General features: G+C 39.6%; 3 protein-coding genes across 3 annotated transcripts; all 3 read left to right on the top strand.

Annotated features, from left to right (window-relative positions):
* The first annotated feature begins 374 nt into the window (after positions 1–374).
* Positions 375–7,098, top strand: LOC116397139 (kinesin-like protein KIF20A). Its single transcript, XM_031872316.1, has 18 exons — positions 375–987; positions 1,181–1,276; positions 1,899–2,018; positions 2,125–2,263; positions 2,339–2,523; positions 2,638–2,719; positions 2,903–3,079; positions 3,190–3,301; positions 3,379–3,441; positions 3,754–3,900; positions 4,073–4,238; positions 4,328–4,498; positions 5,102–5,241; positions 5,516–5,681; positions 5,900–6,032; positions 6,305–6,375; positions 6,475–6,594; positions 6,725–7,098. The coding sequence occupies exons 1-18, from the start codon at positions 886–888 to the stop codon at positions 6,938–6,940; spliced, it is 2,406 nt and encodes an 801-aa protein (XP_031728176.1). The 5' UTR covers positions 375–885; the 3' UTR covers positions 6,941–7,098.
* A 928-nt stretch (positions 7,099–8,026) lies between these two features.
* Positions 8,027–11,890, top strand: rgs9bp (regulator of G protein signaling 9 binding protein). Its single transcript, XM_031872429.1, has 3 exons — positions 8,027–8,122; positions 9,747–10,053; positions 11,219–11,890. Exons 1-3 carry the CDS (start codon positions 8,027–8,029, stop codon positions 11,593–11,595), a joined length of 780 nt encoding a protein of 259 aa, XP_031728289.1. The 3' UTR covers positions 11,596–11,890.
* A 979-nt stretch (positions 11,891–12,869) lies between these two features.
* Positions 12,870–18,798, top strand: mcur1 (mitochondrial calcium uniporter regulator 1). The gene is made up of 9 exons (XM_031872403.1): positions 12,870–13,264; positions 14,389–14,502; positions 14,607–14,710; positions 15,621–15,722; positions 16,013–16,054; positions 16,214–16,285; positions 16,389–16,442; positions 17,738–17,852; positions 18,198–18,798. The coding sequence occupies exons 1-9, from the start codon at positions 12,988–12,990 to the stop codon at positions 18,251–18,253; spliced, it is 936 nt and encodes a 311-aa protein (XP_031728263.1). The 5' UTR covers positions 12,870–12,987; the 3' UTR covers positions 18,254–18,798.
* Positions 18,799–19,065: the final 267 nt, after the last annotated feature.

Here is a 19,065-nt window from a genome sequence, read left to right on the forward strand (position 1 = left end):
ACTATGGCCACAAATGACAGTTACATGATGGTGAATACCGAAACATGTAATGCAGGTAACAGCCATACAGCTTGATTTAGTTCAAATTAGTCGAGCTACTGGTCCTTTATGAGATCAAGTAAAGATGTAAACAAAACGCCTAAGTATATGAATAGACCTTTCCCACAGCAGACTGACTTGTCATAGATGCTAAAGCACAGGTGTTATTGATAACACTAATGATGTCTCTTACGATCAGGACTGACAGTCAGCCAGCATGCACGATACCACCTGAAATTAAAGCAGCTAAGTGGAACACAGCCATCATTAACTTCATTATTTACACCTGTGTTTTCCCTACGTGTGACAAGTCTAAATGTCCTCCATGGAAAAGGCTGATTAAACAAGGATATGTTTTATTGCTTAGAAATTTAACTCAGAGGAAGAATGTGTTATTTCTGTGTAGAAGTGTTACATACTCTGGCTTTCTAGCTTTTAAGTGACGAATGGAAAACAAGTCTTGGTATTATTTTGGTATCAAATAAAAAAAGAAAAGCTAATGCATCTACATTTACTTTTTAGTAGTATTATAACTTTAATATTAGGAGATTAATCCTCAGACAATGATTTGATATATCTCTGTTGACCTCGACCCAGTAAAGCCAGAGTAGAGTTCTAAGCTGGTTGGTCATTCCTGGTGATTTGCTTGACTTCACACCTGCTTTCAATTAATACAAATTACAAGCTCCTTCTGGATTCTCAGTGGGAGAACACCATCAGACTTACGTGTAGGGGAAATAAGTCATTCTTAAGGCCAATATCTCTTGTGACTTGTCTTCCAAAGAGTCAGGGGACTGTAAGATCTCCATTTAGCAAGACTTTGTTTAATGCATGTAGTGAATCAACATGAGTACAGTTAAATTCATGGGTGAAGACAGCATCAATATGCAGCCTGCTGACATGGACATGACTTGTAATGTTTCCCATGCCAGCACTTCATCCCAGCAGGTAATATTTTTTTTCTCTTTCTTGTTTTAATTGAACAGTACTACAGTTCAGATTGTCTTTCACTTTGTACTCATGTGTTTTAGCAACTCTGACCAAGGATGCCTGTTCCTTGCCGAAACGGACTGAAATAAACCCTACGACTCCGCTCGTCTGCACTGAGGTTTAGTGGTCTGATTGTTTTCTTTGTTTGTAGACTGAACTGCCAGGTGGTGCTGAGCAGCAGACCATGAGAGTTTACCTCAGAGTCAGGCCCTTCTCTAAAGAGGAACTCTCTGACAAGGAGGAACAGGTACAGTGTATTACTGGCTATAAAAGGTGTCAACCAGTCCATCTTGTGCTTGATACAGTAGCTAATAATCATGACGACAATGAATGTGTTTTTAAACCCAGAAGTGAGCACTAGTCCATAATGCTACACAGACCATGTTTACATGTAATGAAGTCGAGACATTACTCTGTAGCCTAATTTATTATTTCTGCAAGTGTTGCGGATCATTTATATTGTTTCTGATTTCCACTGAGGTAAGGGACTGTATGGAAATGATCCTCCCCAGCATTATTGGCTTAAGTGTAACCTACTTCACCAGTATCCCTGTCTTCATTTAAATGCACTAAAATGATATAATGGGTTAACTTTATGTAACTCATTTTATGTTTCTGCAGTGCTTTCTATGTTAATGCTGAATAAAGTGAAGGTGGGAACTGAGAGATAATTGCTTCATTACTAGTAATTATAAAGATCCATGTGTTTCCAAAACATGACATATTGGTCCTATGAGTTGATTTTTGTTGAGGGAAATGAAACTAGACTGTAGTCATCTGCATATGCACACAAACGCCTTCTATGAGCCATGGCCCACACAAAAGCCATCATTTCAATGCGTCCGTATAAACTTGTGTTTTCTACTCAGGGTTGTGTAGTGATTGAAAACAACCAGACAGTGACCCTGAAAGCGCCAAAGGGTTCCGCCACCATGAAGAGCAGTGAGAAGGGCATCGGCACATCGCTCCACAAATTCTCCTTCTCACAGGTCTGCAATATTATAAATTGCAGTGCTGTTCACATATCTGCCTGAAAGATATTTTGGATGCACTTTGAGCTATTTTAGACCAACCCATCTTTCTGTTGGCTTTTAGATTTTTGGACAAGAGATGACCCAGTCTAAGCTTTATGAGGACACCGTCAAAAGCCAAATGTCTGATTTCTTGGACGGGAAGAATGCACTGATATTTAGCTATGGCGTAACCAACGCAGGGAAAACCTACACAATCCAAGGTAAAGATGGCAGCTCAAGAAGTTCCCCCTCAGAAGTTGTTCTGCCTGTCTTGAGTGTGTTGTGAAATGTTTTAGGAACGCCAAAAGAGCCGGGCATACTCCCTCGAGTGCTGGATGCCACCTTTCACTACGTCGGAGGCCGTCTGTATGATGGGATGGACCTGAAGCCCTACCTCAGGAATGACGCACAGTATCTGGATCCTGACCAAGTCAAGCAGGAGAGAAGCGCTAAAGCTTCCATTTTAGCTTCAGTCAAAGATGTGAGAGAATTCTCGCCAACTTGAGATGTTTTTTGCAGGCTTCGCCAGAAATATTACTACGACTTTTTTGATTGATAAATAACCATAATGCTCCATTTATTTGCTCCCATCTAGGAGTGTGACCCTACCAGAGCCAGTGGTCGTTTGTCTTCTCCCTCTACCCAGTTCTCTTTCTCTTTGACCTACAATCAAACCGGTAGCTCTCACAAATTCGACACACACAAAACGTATATTGTTTTGCATTTAAAAAAACTGTTTGAGCTTGAAGTTGTCCCAGTGTGGACTCAAATGAGGAAGTGTCACTTCACTCAGGATGTCATTATGTATGACCCTTAGCTGTTTCTGTTTCACTCTCCGTATTCATCTTTTTCTTTTTTAGTGTTGGCAAGTGACCCAACAGAAGCAGGCAGCGGCCAGTTTGCCTTATGGGTGGCATTCTTTGAAATCTACAATGAGTGTGTGTATGATTTGCTTCAACCTTCTTTTTGCTCAAAGTCCAAGAAACGTGCTGCTCTTCGAGTGTGTGATGATGGTGTTGGAAATGCTTATGTTAAAGGTGAGCGTGACTTCACCAGGGGTAGTAAATAGCAGTAGTGTTCACGTTGCTCAAGGCTTAAAACTGAATCGAAAGAACAAATGTGTTAAAAACAAAAAAATGTGTTTCAGATCTCAGGTGGATTAACATCCAGACCCTGGGAGAAGCCTCCAAACTGCTACAGTTCGGAAACAAAAACAGAAGTGCTGCAGCCACGAAGATGAACCAGTCCTCGAGCAGAAGGCAAACGTTTCGTTTCATCGTATCTGTGCTTGGTGCCATTTTTCTCTTTTCAAAACTCAACCCCGCTTTCCTTACAGCCACAGCATATTTACCATGAAGTTACTGAAGATCGATGGCAGCGCAGTTAAACGGATCTCGGAGTATGTATCTGCCAGAGACGTCATGAATATTCAAACAATGCTGATGTGGTTTTGTTTTTTTGTGTGGCTGCAGTTGTGAGAGGAATTATAGGCTCATCTACTTACAATACACAGTGAAACTGAATAAGAAAGCAGACAATTTAAACACTTAAAATGCATCCAAAGAGGTAAGAATAAACACAAGACATGACTGAGAGAGAACTGAAGCCTTGTTGCTTAGGAGTTATTGGACTAGATTTTAAGTTTGTACTTGATTTGTCCCGCTCCAGCACCATGAAAGGAGCTGTAATGCATAAAATAACTGTTTCTCAGGTTTTCTTTGTGTGACCTGGCCGGCTCAGAACGATGCAACAAAACCAAGACATTCGGGGAGAGGCTGAAGGAGGCCGGGAACATAAACAACTCCCTGCTCATTCTGGGGAAGTGCATCAGTGCCCTTCGCAACCATCAGACTGACAGGTGCAGTTGGTTCTTAAGTGTCACCAGATACAAATACTTGTTTGACAAGTGAAGCAAAGCAGCAACGACTCTAAATAATTTTGATGTTTTTGCATTGCTAAAACCCTGCAGCGTGTGCTTTAGCATTGTAAAGTTGTTTTTATTTTATTTTTTCTTCTGTGCCTTTTACCAGAATGAAGGGCAGCTACATTCCTTTCCGAGAGAGTAAGCTCACCAAGCTCTTCCAGGCGGTTTTCTGCGGCAAAGGGAAAGTGTCTATGATCGTCAACATCAACCAGTGTGCTTCCAACTACGATGAAACTCTCCATGTTATGAAGTTCTCTGCTCTTGCCAAACAGGTTAGTCTTGAGTACCAAATGGTGTGAGAAGAAGCGGTGCCGTGAGCCAGACCTTAAAACACCTCTGATCTTGCCTGTGCCATCTGTAGGTGGTGCAGGTGATCCCAGACAAGTCTCTGGAGTCTCCAGCTCCTTGTTTGGTCGGCCGTGACGGCAAGCCTCTGGTGAGGAATGGGGTGATCGACAGCCAGGGCCTGGAGAACTACCTGTCTGAGGAGGAGCTGCTGGATGAGGCGGACATGTCTTTGCTGCCAGAGGATGTAAACCTGCTTTTCCGTGTCACAATCCTTGTTTCAAAAATATACCAGAGATGGACTGTTCTCCAATTGTATTTTTGGTGTCAGAATCTGTCCGATCTATTGCCTTCAGGTTTTTATGTCGGAAAGCCCTTCTTGTATTGAATCGATTGCTGTGACATTTTGTGCTGACATTCATTGTGTCCCGAGGATGAATCTTAAAGACTTTGGTGATTCCCTGACCTTTCCTGTAGCGCTGTAGAACACGTATTCATGTTCCCCAAAGAATGAATTGTAATAACTTATTGTAATAAGCTCCATCATCAGGTCAATACCTGCAAAACTGACATTCCGTCTACATCAGCTCTACTCCTCGTTTAGCGCGAATTGTCAAACATTACTGAGCTAACACGCTAAACTAAGATACACAGTATCACCTGCTGAATATCAGCATGTTGTTGATGTTGGCATTTAGTTCAAAGCACTGCTCTACCCAAATACTGTCAACTGTAGATTCTTAACTTTTTGTCAAATACAGCAGTTGGGGAATATTTTACTTCAGTCATTCTAAGATTAACTGTGCAGATCAAAGTTTTCTCCGTTAATGTTTTACTTTCACTATCCTAGGACCTTGTGAATATAATTGAGAGCCTGCGAACAAAACTCCTGGCTGAGCGAAGAAGAAACCTGGTTCAGGAAATGGAGATTCGGAAGGAAATGGGAGATGCCATGTTACAACAGCTCATGGAGAGCGAAGACCTCCGCATGCAAGTCACTTTTTGTTTTGCAAGAGAAGGCTAGTCCTGCAGATCTTTGCTATTGTATGCGGTCTTATTTTTTTTTTTTTTCAATGAATTTCGGCATATTGGCACTTAAAGCCCAATAAAGCTGATTCTGATAAAGATTTTTAACAAAGGGTTTACTTCGGGATGTTGTTGCTGACCCCCCACCTCGGCTGCATTAGTGGTTGCACGGGTGCAACAACATCCCTAACTAAACCCTTTGTTAATAATCTAAATGATGTTTGCTTTGACTGTTTAGTCGACAGATAGCGGAGCAGAAGGAGAGCAACCAAGAAAAGCTGGAGAACACTTTTGAGATGTACAAGGATGCTATCAAAGAGCACGCCTACCAGTGTGCTATGAACAATCTGGAGGATGACTACATACCTCTTGACGAGTTCATTGCTGAACAGGAGAAAGTGGAGGTATGTCATTTGATCAGCTGTTAACAAAACCCATTCAAACCTTTTTTTATGTCTTAGTGGAATGTAATGCACTGTTCAAATCCCCATTGCTATATTCAGTTGTTGAATAGCCAAATTGGCTTCACAGTAATCTGATATTGTCCCATGTTAAGCCCAAGCAGTCAGATTTTTGGTTCGTCATTAAAACCTAACATCTGTCTCCAACCAACTGTGTGCAGGCCCTGAAACGTAAAGTGTCAGAGTTGGACACCTTAACGTCCAGTGTTGGACAGGAATTGTGTGCAGTTCCAACAGTGGACCAGTCGTGCCAGACTCCACCACCCAAAGCGACAGAAGCAGCAGCAGCAGCAGGTTAGAATACACGCAGCTTAGCAACTTCCTCTTTCAGGAAATGCCCTCTTGGATGAATGTAGATAACTTTGTTTTGAATGAGAGTGGTTTAAGAGAAGTACACTCCATGAAAGTTTAAGATGCATATTGTTTATAGCTTTTTTTTTTTTTTTCCTCCTTTGAATTTAGTGTATTTTCTATTAGTATATTCTTCTTTCAGTCTTGTTTCATTGAGCTCACCAGTTTTTGTTGTAATGGTAATAAACGTCACTCGGCTCATTTCTTCCCCACAGGGGAAGATCGCTGCAAACGGCTGTACAAAGAAAAATGTGCCGTAGAGAAGATGTGCGAGGATAAAGAACAGGTAACGAGGGCAAAATTTTAATTTCTGTTATTCAATTAAACTTTGGCTAAACTGGTTATGCGACCACTTGCTCAGCTTTACATTTAATGTTGGGTTCAGTTGATTTTGTCCCTAGAGAAAAGGCTGATGGAGCTCAGTGAAACACTTCAGAAGGTCAGAGTTGGCTTCCTGGAGAATTCGGCTGATCTGGAGGCTTTACAGAGGAAGTGGGACGATCAGGTGAGATGATACAAAGTGGGACCGATCATACTCGTAATGGCTTCAATAAATAATACAATTTGACTGGATCCAAACCTGATGACCTCACCTGTATTGAAATTATTATTATTTTTTTTTTTTTTTCTGTAAGACAAAATCTATGGACGACATCCTACGGCAGAACGTTGAAAAAGACCGGGAGATTGCATCACTGAAGGCAGAACTTGCCAAGCACTCCCAGAAGTCTCCTGTGGAGCCCAAAACCAAGCGAGGCCTGCTGGCCAACATCAGGGAAGCAGTGACTTCTCCCCGGAATAGTTCTCCTGGGCGAAAGCTAAGGAAAACGGTGAAGACTGCACACAATTGAACAACATCTGGACAAAAGGAGAAAGATCCCTTAAACATGGACAGTTTTGGGGCACCTGCAATTGTGACTCATTGTTTATTTTATTCAGGTGTAGTGTTTCTTATGATGGCATTTCCTATGTTTTTGTGTTTTTAATCAAATTAAATTGCTCAAACTTCTAGGTGTGAAGTCATTTACAGCATCAATTCTTAACTTGTGGATAACTCAAATTTAAAGCTTAATTCGTATGACGTCATTTGTTAGCCACATGCATAGTTTCATTTCTTGTGTGCTGTATACACAAAGAAGCTCATGCACACTTCTATAGAACTATCACGCCAGGGAATAAATGCTTTGAACACGCTGAACCTTGTATCAATCTGATGAAACGAGGCCATCCATTCTCTAGAGCCTGAGGAAAAGTAAACTACAAAAGACCCTGATAGGACAAAGAAACCATGTACAATGTTCAATTCCTTAAGTGCATCAATACTTAATTTGTTTTTAGTCTCTTTGCACCCAACCACTGAAATCCTTTCATTCTTAACCAATTCAATATAGGAAACATGACTAATATTTCCATCATGCTAACAGAAATGTTATGTAGTGTATTGACCTTTACAGTTGAGTGACTGAGGTAAAAGAGTACAGCCTCCTCTGTTAGTGAAAGGGCCATTATGGTAGAGACGGGCAGCTGGCAGTCTAGCTCGCTGGTCTCGGTGATGGTTAATGAGATTAGCTGTTCGTCTTGGCCTGCGTCAGTCCAAAGGGGTCAATCACAGGATTAGCACCTTGCTTAGGAGTTACATCAGTTTATTACACTTTTCTCCCTCATTACATAGACTTTCCCACTTTTGGCTCTTTCAGGTATTTTTTTTTTGACCCACCAAAGCATGTTTGGCACCCATAATTGCAATTTAGTCATTGGAGTGGGATTTTGCGATGGCTCGTGCGGCTCTGGGACTGAGTCCGTCTCAACCCTCAGCCACTGAATGAAGCATCTTCCAGGGGAAGAAGAGGAGCAGGGGCAGCCAGAAAAGTGAAGGGCAGCTGGGCCAAAATCTTGCCTGCTGTGGCAGAGTCTGAGACTCTGGACAAGTCGTCCTCATGCTACTTGTAAATAACAAAGTAGGTGATGAGTGCACAGTTGGCACAGACCAGGCTTTGGCAGATGGAAAGGCTCTGGTGGATTCTTTGATTAAGGTAAGCTGCTTCAAGTTTTAAACATCTTTTATTCATGCCATGACCATTTAGGAATTAAAAGAATGTTGTGGTGTAATACTGACATATTACATTAATTATAGTGTCAGTCTGTTATTTATTTTACAATTGAAGAAGCAGAAAGAAAGACACCTATGAGGTTGATATTTTTTTTTACACAGCATTTTATGTAACAAAGTTGCTTTGTTTGTCAATGTCAGCAATTGCTCTATCTTCTCTATCATTTTTAAAATATATTTATATTAATATTTCACAGACTAAACTTACACAAGACATCCTAGCATCATTTTTTCCCCCTGTGGTTAAAAAAGCACTCTCACTGAAAAGAATTTCTTGGTCCACTGCGTCTTTGTGACCGCTCCAATATCTTTGTTAGATAATGCTACGGCCATGCCTGGCATTTTGTCTGTTATTGACCTGCATGTTGTTTTAACCATAATTTACTACAATAGTTTTGCTGTTTATGGCATGTAGTTCATTTATATGATGGAAATATTTTTTGCACAGTGAGAAAAAATGTGTCCTATCCTAAATATATCTCCTCACCGAATATTTGCTCGATATGCAGTTGATAAATTTCTTAGTACTTAGAGCTTTTCACTTACTAATATACTGTGTACAATTTGCTGGGAAGTTACATAGCTTAAGGGTTCTGAGTGTGCATTTGAGACAATATGAGCAAACATACTTTATATGGTAAAAGAAAGAAAATGAACTACTGGAACATTACTAAGGTTTAAGTTAAGCACAAATACTGTATGGAAAGGCATAAATGCCAATAAATACATTCAGGACAAAAATCTAAAAAAGAATACAGCATATGTAGTTATCATTGCTTTATTCCCTCTCATCTCGCCATGCTCTGAATGCACAAGGTTGTTTTGGCTTATCTGGAAATAGATCAGTGATAATGAGATTAATTGTAATATTTTTCATTGAAACCCCTCCTGCTAATCCTCCACGACTAAGCTAATGCCTATTAATAAAACACCGTGTTAGGATATGATTGAGATCATAAAAGCGGAATTGTCCCATTTGACACAAGCAGCTTCAGATAACTAATGGATATTTATCAGAATTGTTTCTTATCAATCCAAAAGCCAGTATTTCTTTCCTTCATGAAGCACTGACTTTACCCAATATGTTTTATAACATTGATTGAACATATTTGTATTTAGGATATTAATTTATTCACTAGAGGACAGTTTCTTCAGAGGGCTGTTAGATGCACAATATCTATTTATAACAAGGATTAATGATCTGCTGTATACTGGGTCAGTTGATGTACACAGCTGGGGCGTGTATTGATACCAAGCATGTTGGACGTTGCTGTTATAAACTTTGAGTTACAGGAGGAAGGCACAGATTCTTGCCTGTGTATCAGACAGTTTTCAGGTCTGAGTTGTTGAAGTACAGCAGCCCCAGAATACCAGGAAGTAATCACTTCTCTGAGATATCCAGCAAGGACACTATAAAACATATTCACTCCGAGCATCTATAGCGGTGTGCTGGTTGGTAGCACACACCTTCAGGTTTCCCTAATTTCCCACCAAGGCTTGCATATCAATTAGCACATCGAAATCTTTATTTATTTTTCTCCACACAGGTGGTGGCATGTTACCGGCACTTGGCCTCGTGTGTCGGTGGGTGCACGGACAGCTTGCAGCTGCGGGATGAGTTGCGACAAACACGTGAAAAGGCCCAAATGTTGGCCGTGTCCATCTGTAGTCATCTGACCTCACATCTCCGAAACAAGAGCCTGCCTGAGGGGCAGCGTAAGGAGATGGAGCTCCTCTGGGTGGCCTTCTCCTCCAGCCTAGAGCTCCTCCATGTTGACATGTGCAAAGTTTTCCACATGGCTGAAATCTTTTCTCTGGCCAACACTGATACCCTGGTGCAAACTGGCCTACAAGGTAAATTATAGCCCTGCACTTCTTATTGTATATGCGAATAGTACTTCAGAGGGTAGATTAGTTAAGGGCAGCCCATCGGGTAAATTGTGTAACACAAGATTTAACAAGGGACTAAATTTAGGAGATAATTACAACAAATATTGTTATAATATTCAAAATAATTTCAGAGATGATTTGGGTGTGATTAGGACTCACTGAAATGATAATGAGTAGCAAAATGGACATTTATGTTAAAATGTTGTAGTGATTTCCCCCCATGTCTTCAGTGATTATTGGTCAGGATGGTTGAGTATCAATTACAAACCTCTTAAATATGTATTTGATTCCATATAAATGTGTAAATAGTCTGATATGCCAAAAGTTCATCTGACATCCTAATTATGCAAATCAAACCATGATTTCATGAATTTAGTCGGGGCTTTTTGAGCAGGCATCTAGCTACTACTTTACTACTGGTGACAATAGATCAGATTTTGTTAAACAAAAGATAAAACAGTAGTGCAATAACCTTCACGAGGGTTGTATTATTCAGTATTTGTTGAATTGACTTTAGAGAGGCGTTAATTCAGCTTTATGGTCATTTTGGAAGATGTACTTTGTGTTGTTGTTGAAACATATCACATTATACAGAGACGTGTCTGTTATTTAGCCCAGTCGTTCGCAACCTGGAGGTCGGGACCCCCAATTGTGTTTCAAGCGGTTGCCAGATGGTTGTGGAGAAAAAAAGAAAAGAACATATTAAGAATTAAACATTTTAGACTTTTTTTCACTTTATATCACCTGTACCAGTGATGCATCTTGCCTCAGAATAGGCTTTATTGAGTGTTTGTGAGAGTCGGAGTACTCCTGACTACTCTGATGGGGGGTTTTCGGCAGGTCAGGGGGAGAGAAAAAGTCATGGAATGCACAAAATACCCACAGTGCCTGGAGCACATAGACGATGCCTTCGTGCTAGCTATTAAAACTAAACAAAGTGGGGTGACGCAACGCAAAAAGGTTGAGAACCACTGATTCAACCTACCCTCATTGATATGAATGTTAGTAAATGATAGAAACACATTATAACCTTCATGATGTTAAAATGTATTGCAGGACTGTTGCAGGCTGCATTAGAATCAGTTAAATCATGTTCGACTGGATAAAAAGTTGTATTTGACTAATGCAGGAGGAGGCAGTGAGGTGGCAGCCCGGGCCCTCAGTCTGCCAGACCTGAACCAAGCTCAGAGCCCAACGCTCCCTGCTGGGCTAGAGAGCCAGGAGCGCAGCACCATGGAGCAGGAGATCAGCCAAATTGACCGCATGATCGAGGACATGGAGATGAAGGTCAACGTGATGCGCTGGACGGTGGAGCCCCATGGGCCACCGTATGCAGACCCGCTCAGCAGCACCGACAGCGCCTCCCTGGCTCTGGTCTCCGTCGATGAGGAGCAGCCTGGACACCAGCCTCTATGCCAGCGCAGTCAAATCTTTGTGCTCTTATTGATGTTCGCTGTTGTTTTGGTGGCAGCCACTTTATCTGTCTGTATTGTCTTTTTCTCATGAGCAAGACCTTAATGCACTCAACTTATTATATTTCTTTCAAACCCCAGTAACACTGACAAAACACTACTTCAAGTACAGAAGTTTTCTCTGTCCATACTCATTTCAAAAAAAGTTACATTTAAAGATAACAGCTAAATGATCTACTCGTGCATAAGATAATACACTGAAATAAATCTGGATGCAAACTAGTTTGCCATTTATTGCGGTGAATCTGACATAGTGCATATACTTTAAACTATCTTTGTTAAACAAAGTGACAATAAAAATACATGGTCGCCAGTTAGAACTGGTTTAAAATAACTTATACAATATAGGACAGGTGATTGATTTTACTTTACCTAATTGTAAAAATGATAGAGCTTATATTTCCCATTGTTCTGTACAGTACATTCTCCTTTCTTAAAAAAAAAGTCAGAAAGACACTTGTTACATTTTATTCCTTGTTGGCATTGAGAAGACATAGGTGCTGATGCTTTGTAGTTAATAGGTAGAATATTCACTTCCAATGACTGAAGCTTTTTTGATTCAGTGTTACTTATTATGTATATAATATTTGCAGTAGAGAACTGACAATGTATAGTTATGCATTGTAGAAGTATGAACTTTGATATGACACTGTGTTGTTTTCCATTCATTTTACTGACTAGCACCTTGGTAAAGCACCAAATAATTGGATGCAAAGCAACAGGAAATGTACAGAATTCAAACGGCATTAAATTACCCATTCTACTATTGTTTTTGTTTAGTTGTTTTTTTTACTTTGAAAAAGGTGAATACAATACAAATACAACCGAGTCTGCAGAAGTCTGAGAAGCTTATATGGCTTGCAGGATACTGTAAATGTGGGTCAGAGGTATCACGCCTTATTATGAAGAAACATAATTTATTATGGTGAAATGACAGAATAATCATTTGGTGTTAAGGAAATTCAATCTGAAAAGGAGGAAATACAAACTGAGCCATCAAATGCAATTATACAGACAAAGACTCTAGTTAGTTATTTTATATCATTATGCAAAAACAAAATGTACACCAAGGGTTTGATTAAAAACTCTACAGTTAAAACTCTAAATAAATAGATGATTAAGAGCTTTTTGTTTCAGTTTGATTTGGGAACAGTCTGATGTCTACCAGCCAATGTAACTTCTGCTGCCATCCCAATACAATAAACATACAAGTAACGCATTTATGACAAACATGAGCTTTATTTTGAAGTGTGTTACCGGACGTGGGGACGTTTCATGTGAACCACTTGTCTAATGTGATGATAGGGCGGCAATAACTAGTTAGGTGAAAAGTTTCAATGCAGCCGCGACAGAGAGGCAGTACTATGCTCGGGATTTCCACAGGCGGAAGTGCAGCCCAGCTACTGGCGTGACACAAGCCTTGACAATGGTGCTCAAGCAGTGTCATTCGCGACTCAAACGTTTGGGTGTTAACCACCCAGAAAACCGGTATGACCTTTATTTTAATCAAAACAGAGTTAGCAATTTTGTGACAGCGACCAATTCCCCAAACATGTCGGGTTTGACAGCTGTCAACAAATCACCGTGTGTCCGGTGCATCGTCATTCCACCTTTGAGGAACTTTGAGAAGCCGCTCTGGGGAGGGAGACGAGCCGGATTGAAGATTATGCACATTTCTGCAGTGACACAGACGTCCGCCAGAGGTAACTAGATTCATTTGGTCTCTTTAGCAAAAGCGTAAATGTAGCTAGCTGTAAACGTCAATTAACTCCACTGTGAACCCGCTTATAGGCTAACGTAATAGCCCCAATATGTGCTTGAATGGGCATAAACGACACTTTGCATGTATAGACAGTCACGTGCCCTTTCTAATCCCCCACGCGACACTATGCTCACCAGACAACAATGTCTATGACTGTTACACCTGTCCTAAATTCGTGATCTCTTGGTTAAGTGTCAAAATAAAAGCTCCTCTACTTGCACTGATGCCATGGATAAAAATGAAAAAAAAAAAAGTTGAATGCTCCAACATTATAACCAAGTCAGTGTTTTCTAGATATCTCTAAATCCAGACCCTGATGCTAAATCTACAATGTTTTGCCCACATCCCCACGCTGTATTTACATAATATGCCACATGGCCTCCTATTGTTTTCAGGTGTGTCACCACCACAGAGTGTTTAGTGTTGTTGTTTTTATATATAAATGCTTCATCAATGAACTATCTTTTAACTTTGGTAAGAATAATAAGAATTTGGTCCAACCTGTACTCGCCCACCACATATCCTGATGGTTATTGTTGTTGTAATGGACGTAAAATAAAGCAGTAAAATAAGTGACATAGAATGTATCATGGGATCACAATGACAAAATATATAAAATATGCAAATTAAAACAGCCGTGCACTTACACAGCTATCAATTCTTTCACATATGAGTAAGTGCTGGAGTATGCGAGTGTGTTAGTTCAACATTTTCTTGATAAACATGATGCTCCACAATATAAAATTACCAAATATATGTATAATCCATTATATGTGCGGTTTGTAATTTTAAATAGGCAAAATCTGTCTTAAAAACACTTTGTGTTATTAGTCATGTCATTGCTTACATAATGTGGAAAATGTAATTTACATTGCTTTATTGCAAAGCTTCAAGGTGGAAGTTGCATAAATACAAACAAATGGGGTAGTGTTAAAATATGCAGTGACATACAGTTTATATTGCAAAAAAGAACGGATGGGGAAAGTAATATTTCTACAGTTCTGGCATCCGGTTAATGGTTAATTTCCTGTCTAATCACTTCCATCTTCATATCATTGATTTCAGAGCTGAGTACCTCCATCCAAGACCCCCAGTATCTGAGACAAGATGTTCCAAAGACTGACGGCGGGAAGCTGTTTTTTGATACCCATGCGGTGGTGCGACTCTTTGAGGAAAACGGTTCGGCTTTATTTGTCACTTCCAAAAAAATGTCACAATATTACTCTGCTTCGTCAAAAACAAGCTGTCGACTTTCCTCATAAATACACACTTTCATTGAACAGGCTTCACGACTCAGCAAGCTGAGGTGATGGTTAAAGTGCTGGTGAGGATGACGAACTCTAACATGGAAGTCATCTATAATGACATGGTAACCAAAGTGCACCAGGTGAGACTGTCGGAGGAGGTTTGTTTCCTGTACCTTTACTGTAAATACAGAAATAAACACTACTGTACGTCACCATCTGTTTGATTCTGCGCTGTGTATCACTGAAAACGCTGTGCCTCAAGTCCCGTAAAGGTCACTGAACCGAGACCATTGTGTTCATCTTCCACAGCACATTTATTAAATCCAAATAATGGTTAATTTAGGAGTTTAATATGTGCTTGTTCATGTCAAAGTGCAATATAGTATAGTATTATAAATAATTATATAGTATTTCCTCTTTTTTTTGAAAAAAAAAAATGCACATGTCTAGGTAGCTTATCATTGCAAATAAATTAAAATATATTCTCTGGATTTTTATTGAAAAAGCCCACCTCTAACCTCCTGGAAAACTGTGAATATTTTGTTTGCAAATCCATAGCAGGACATTAAAACGATAAAAACAATAATATGATCATATATTTGAATATGATGCAGTACGATTTGAGGAATCTGGATTATCAGAATAATTCTACCACATCTCTCCATCGTGTGGTGGTCTCCCTGTCACTTGATGGAAAAGAGATGCTTATCGTGCAAAACGGAGTGTAACTCGGTGTTCACACCTCAGTGAGATTGCGTGTGCAATGTAGGCAGAGGAGGCAAATAAAATCAATCAAGGAACTAATTGTTTTAACTTTTTGATTTACCTTGATGCCTTATTAGTTTTAAAAAGAACTCTCTCCGTATTCACTATCAAGTCTCAGTGACCGATGTGTGAGACCAAAAAGGTCAGAAAGAAAGCTGACATACCATCCTGACGGCTTGCAGGGTTTCCAGTGGTTCTCATTCTCCATACCAGATGAGTAATTTTGCTTTGCATAGCTAAGGTTTTTTTTTTTTTTTTTTTAACTTTTGCTGCAAATTCTGGCAGGAGATCATGTTGCAGCGTGTGATGTCTCAAATAGCATCTGTGAAGAAGGACATGATAATCCTTGAGAAGAGCGAGTTCACTACTCTACTGGCAGAGAATGAGGTAAGTGTGTTTATTATCAAGCCGTTTCCCAAAGGAAATTGCTGCACTGCACCTGTGAATATAGAATATATTCATGTTGGACAATTGAATGGTCAAATCAATAATCTGAATTAAAAATATAAAGCACAATAATAAGAATTTAAATATATAAAAATCAGTAATGCCGGCTAATAAAGGAGTGTAAGTTGCTCCCACATGAATAACTCTGTGCTGTGCAGTATTTTCTGCCCGTTCTTCTCTTTTCTGATTCATATGATTTAAATTTTTTGATGTTTTAACATTTATTCCAGAAACTCAAGATCCAGTTGTTGCAGTTCAATGTCCAACTGGCTGTAAGTGGTCATTCTGATTTACTCAAATCACTTTATGTCCAAGTTTGGTGGTAGACACATTCATTTAGAAGCATTTCATCATCTTCGTCTCCTCCAAGATGTCTGTATTTTACGTTTAGATATGACTTTCCTTTGTGTCTCTCCACTGCCACCTTGCAGGATGTCATGAATAAAGTGCGCTCTGACTCTATTATGGAGATGAATTTGGAGAAAAGTCGTTCAAAAGAATTGGTAAGTGCCTGAGAGCATTAAATATGCGTTTGGAGATCCGTCGAGTGCCTTTTTTTCATCTTTCTATTTGTCTTCTAAATCAAACATTGTTTATCATTTTCAGAAAGTAGGGCATGAGAAGATGCTTCTAGAAACGCGAACTGAGATTATGGAAATGGTTTGTATATGTGCACTACACCGTCCGTACACGTTCACATCTAATCTTAAATTCATGGTTATGTCCATAATGTACAACCTGGTCAGACGATGATACAGTAGACCAGGGGTCACCAACCTTTTTGAAACTGAGAGCTACTTCAAGGGTACTGAGCAGTACGAAGGGCTACTTGTTTGATACAAACTTCATGAATAACAAAGTTAAACAGATCACCTTTTAACAATAATAATATATGTGAAGTGTCTGATCACATGTCAATGTTAATTATTCCTCACAATAATTATTAACAATGATTGTGTATTTTGTAAAAAATAATCATTTCTAAAAAAAAATTAGGAAATCATTAACTGTCATATCTTCAAATCATGACTCGTTTGTACTAACCACTACCTTCGTAACATTTTTGAACAAATCATGAACTCTGTCCCATGTTTATACAAATGATCTGTTATGTAGAATTTAAAAAAAGATCAACTCTTTCACATTTTTAAATGAATCCTATTACATTAGTACTAATCACCACATTTTGGGAAGTCTGGGTCAACTTTGCATTGCGCAATGAAGCCTGCATGCCGGCCTGTAGTCTGTAGTCACCGACACCAGCTTTTTTTTGGGTACCTTTTTTCTCCACGAAGAAACTAGTAAAAAGTCTTGTCTATAGCCGAGGGGGGGATCCAACCCTCCGAGGCACGCGAGCGTCTTTGGTCGCCTGCGTTCAAACCTCTAGTCTGGGCCTTTTCGATCGTACTGCGTTGCCTCACCTCTACCCCCGCCACCCACGAGTTGTTGCCCCGCGGCCTGTTCCGAGGACTGACGGACCTGACGACGTTGTGCGATCGCGGCGGGGGCGGCGCGTCCGGTGCCAACGGGAAGCGCCCGCCATTCGGAACCTGAAAACCTAGTGCGGTGCGGCGGCCTCTTCCTTTTAAAAACTACATGAATGCAAGCGTTTTTGATTCAAAAAGAACAGAAACTACAATTTTTAGACGGAGCTCCATGGGGACCTAGTGCTATTTTTAGAACATGCCTTGCGGGCGACTCGCATGGTCCCTGCGGGCGACCAGGTGCCCGCGGGCACCGTGTTGGCTACCTCTGTGAGTAGACAGTGTCAGGTACAGTTATAACAGGTGTTCTTTTAGATAAACGTGATAGTCTACAATACACTGTTGTGCAAAATGTATACGTATACTTTAATATCCTAAAAGCTTTTGCAATGTCAGTTATAAATACCTGGTAGGTCTTTGGTCTTATCTTTAATGTTCATGTCTTATCTTTAATGCTTTCCTTTTTTACAGACAGCAGACCAAGATCGTCATTTAACTCAGACCAACATGAAAATAGACACCGAAGTGGCTGGTTTGAAAACCATGTTAGAATCTCATAAACTGGATACTATAAAATACCTTGCAGGTAGGACATTGTGCATTGTTGTTATGTGGAGTCAGAGATCATAGCACTGAGAGCTTGGGCTGTCAAATAATTCATACTTAATGGAAACTGTTCAGAGTCTTTATTGCAGTGGGGAAGAAACAGTCTTTTAAATGGGTTAATGTCGGTACAACTATTGCAATTTAAACATTAATCATTATTCATTTAAAACATATTCAATACAATAAAGTGCAGATTTTGAGTGTCTAAGTTAAAATTTCCAGGAAACAGAATTTTCAATGTAAACCATTTGTCAGAATAAAAATGAAGTATATGACTGTGACTTAAGTAGGCGAATGATTGACCTATGCTTCTTTTCTCTTTTAGGTTCAGTGTTCACATGTCTCACGGTGGTCTTGGGTTTCTATCGTGTTTGGATGTAAGCAGGATTATGATTTTCATCTTCCAAATGCCCTGAATCTGCCAAATGTCTTTTATGTCAGAAGGTTTGCAGTCATTGGTGCAATGTTATTCTTTTCTCAGAGGCTCTGCCCACAGATCACTTGACAAAGTTTTCATAATAATTAAATTGTAACTCTTATTATTGATTAGTTACCCCCTCAGAGCCGATTCATGTTTTAACTATACCATGGTTCTTTTTTGGCTGCCGGAACTTACTTGATAAATATACTTAAAAGTTTTAGTAAGTCCAATTTTATTATTATTTTTAATTTATTGTCCATGAAAGAAACACAATTTTTATTTTTTATTTTGTATGTATATATCAATCTGTATAAAGAAGATCAGAAGAAGAATGGGTCACTGTGACTGTCAACCACTAAGCTATATTATCACAGATATCTATCTTTATGATTTGTGGACTTGTTTTAACATGATTGATTATTTTAATAAAATGAATTGTCAATAAATGTAAACTTTTTGCCAGTGTCTCTTTCAAATGAAAATGTTGTTTTGGGATATATTTGTTTACTGTTGTTGGGGAACTGGCTAACTGCTCAACATCATACGTCTCCTGTAAACACATGTTGATTTACCGTCTTCTCTGTGTTTCAATTGATTATTGTTATATTGATAATCCTTGCAGTGGCCGAACATAACATGTGATATGTGTGTACTGCAACTCAGTAATCTGGAAAGGTGAGCAGGTTTTAGCAGTGATAGTAATATTTTTTTTAATGATGTCAGGGGTGAGTAGAGGAGAAATGAGTTATCTTGAGGTAGATAATGCCAGGAA

The sequence above is a fragment of the Anarrhichthys ocellatus genome, unplaced genomic scaffold (assembly GCF_004355925.1).
Source record: "Anarrhichthys ocellatus isolate YVR2014 unplaced genomic scaffold, GSC_Weel_1.0 scaffold63, whole genome shotgun sequence".
Taxonomy (NCBI): domain Eukaryota; kingdom Metazoa; phylum Chordata; class Actinopteri; order Perciformes; family Anarhichadidae; genus Anarrhichthys; species Anarrhichthys ocellatus.

Bases quoted from the DNA above. Each gene is read 5' to 3' on its own strand.
- LOC116397139 (XM_031872316.1), top strand. From the start codon at position 886: ATGAGTACAGTTAAATTCATGGGTGAAGACAGCATCAATATGCAGCCT. The intron at 3,442-3,753 runs GTATGTATCTGC...ACTGTTTCTCAG, and splicing joins GCAGTTAAACGGATCTCGGA to GTTTTCTTTGTGTGACCTGG. The intron at 6,033-6,304 runs GTTAGAATACAC...TCTTCCCCACAG, and splicing joins AGAAGCAGCAGCAGCAGCAG to GGGAAGATCGCTGCAAACGG.
- mcur1 (XM_031872403.1), top strand. From the start codon at position 12,988: ATGGTGCTCAAGCAGTGTCATTCGCGACTCAAACGTTTGGGTGTTAAC. The intron at 15,723-16,012 runs GTAAGTGTGTTT...CATTTATTCCAG, and splicing joins CTCTACTGGCAGAGAATGAG to AAACTCAAGATCCAGTTGTT. The intron at 17,853-18,197 runs GTAGGACATTGT...TTTCTCTTTTAG, and splicing joins TACTATAAAATACCTTGCAG to GTTCAGTGTTCACATGTCTC.
- rgs9bp (XM_031872429.1), top strand. From the start codon at position 8,027: ATGCTACTTGTAAATAACAAAGTAGGTGATGAGTGCACAGTTGGCACA. The intron at 8,123-9,746 runs GTAAGCTGCTTC...TTCTCCACACAG, and splicing joins TGGTGGATTCTTTGATTAAG to GTGGTGGCATGTTACCGGCA. The intron at 10,054-11,218 runs GTAAATTATAGC...TGACTAATGCAG, and splicing joins GGTGCAAACTGGCCTACAAG to GAGGAGGCAGTGAGGTGGCA.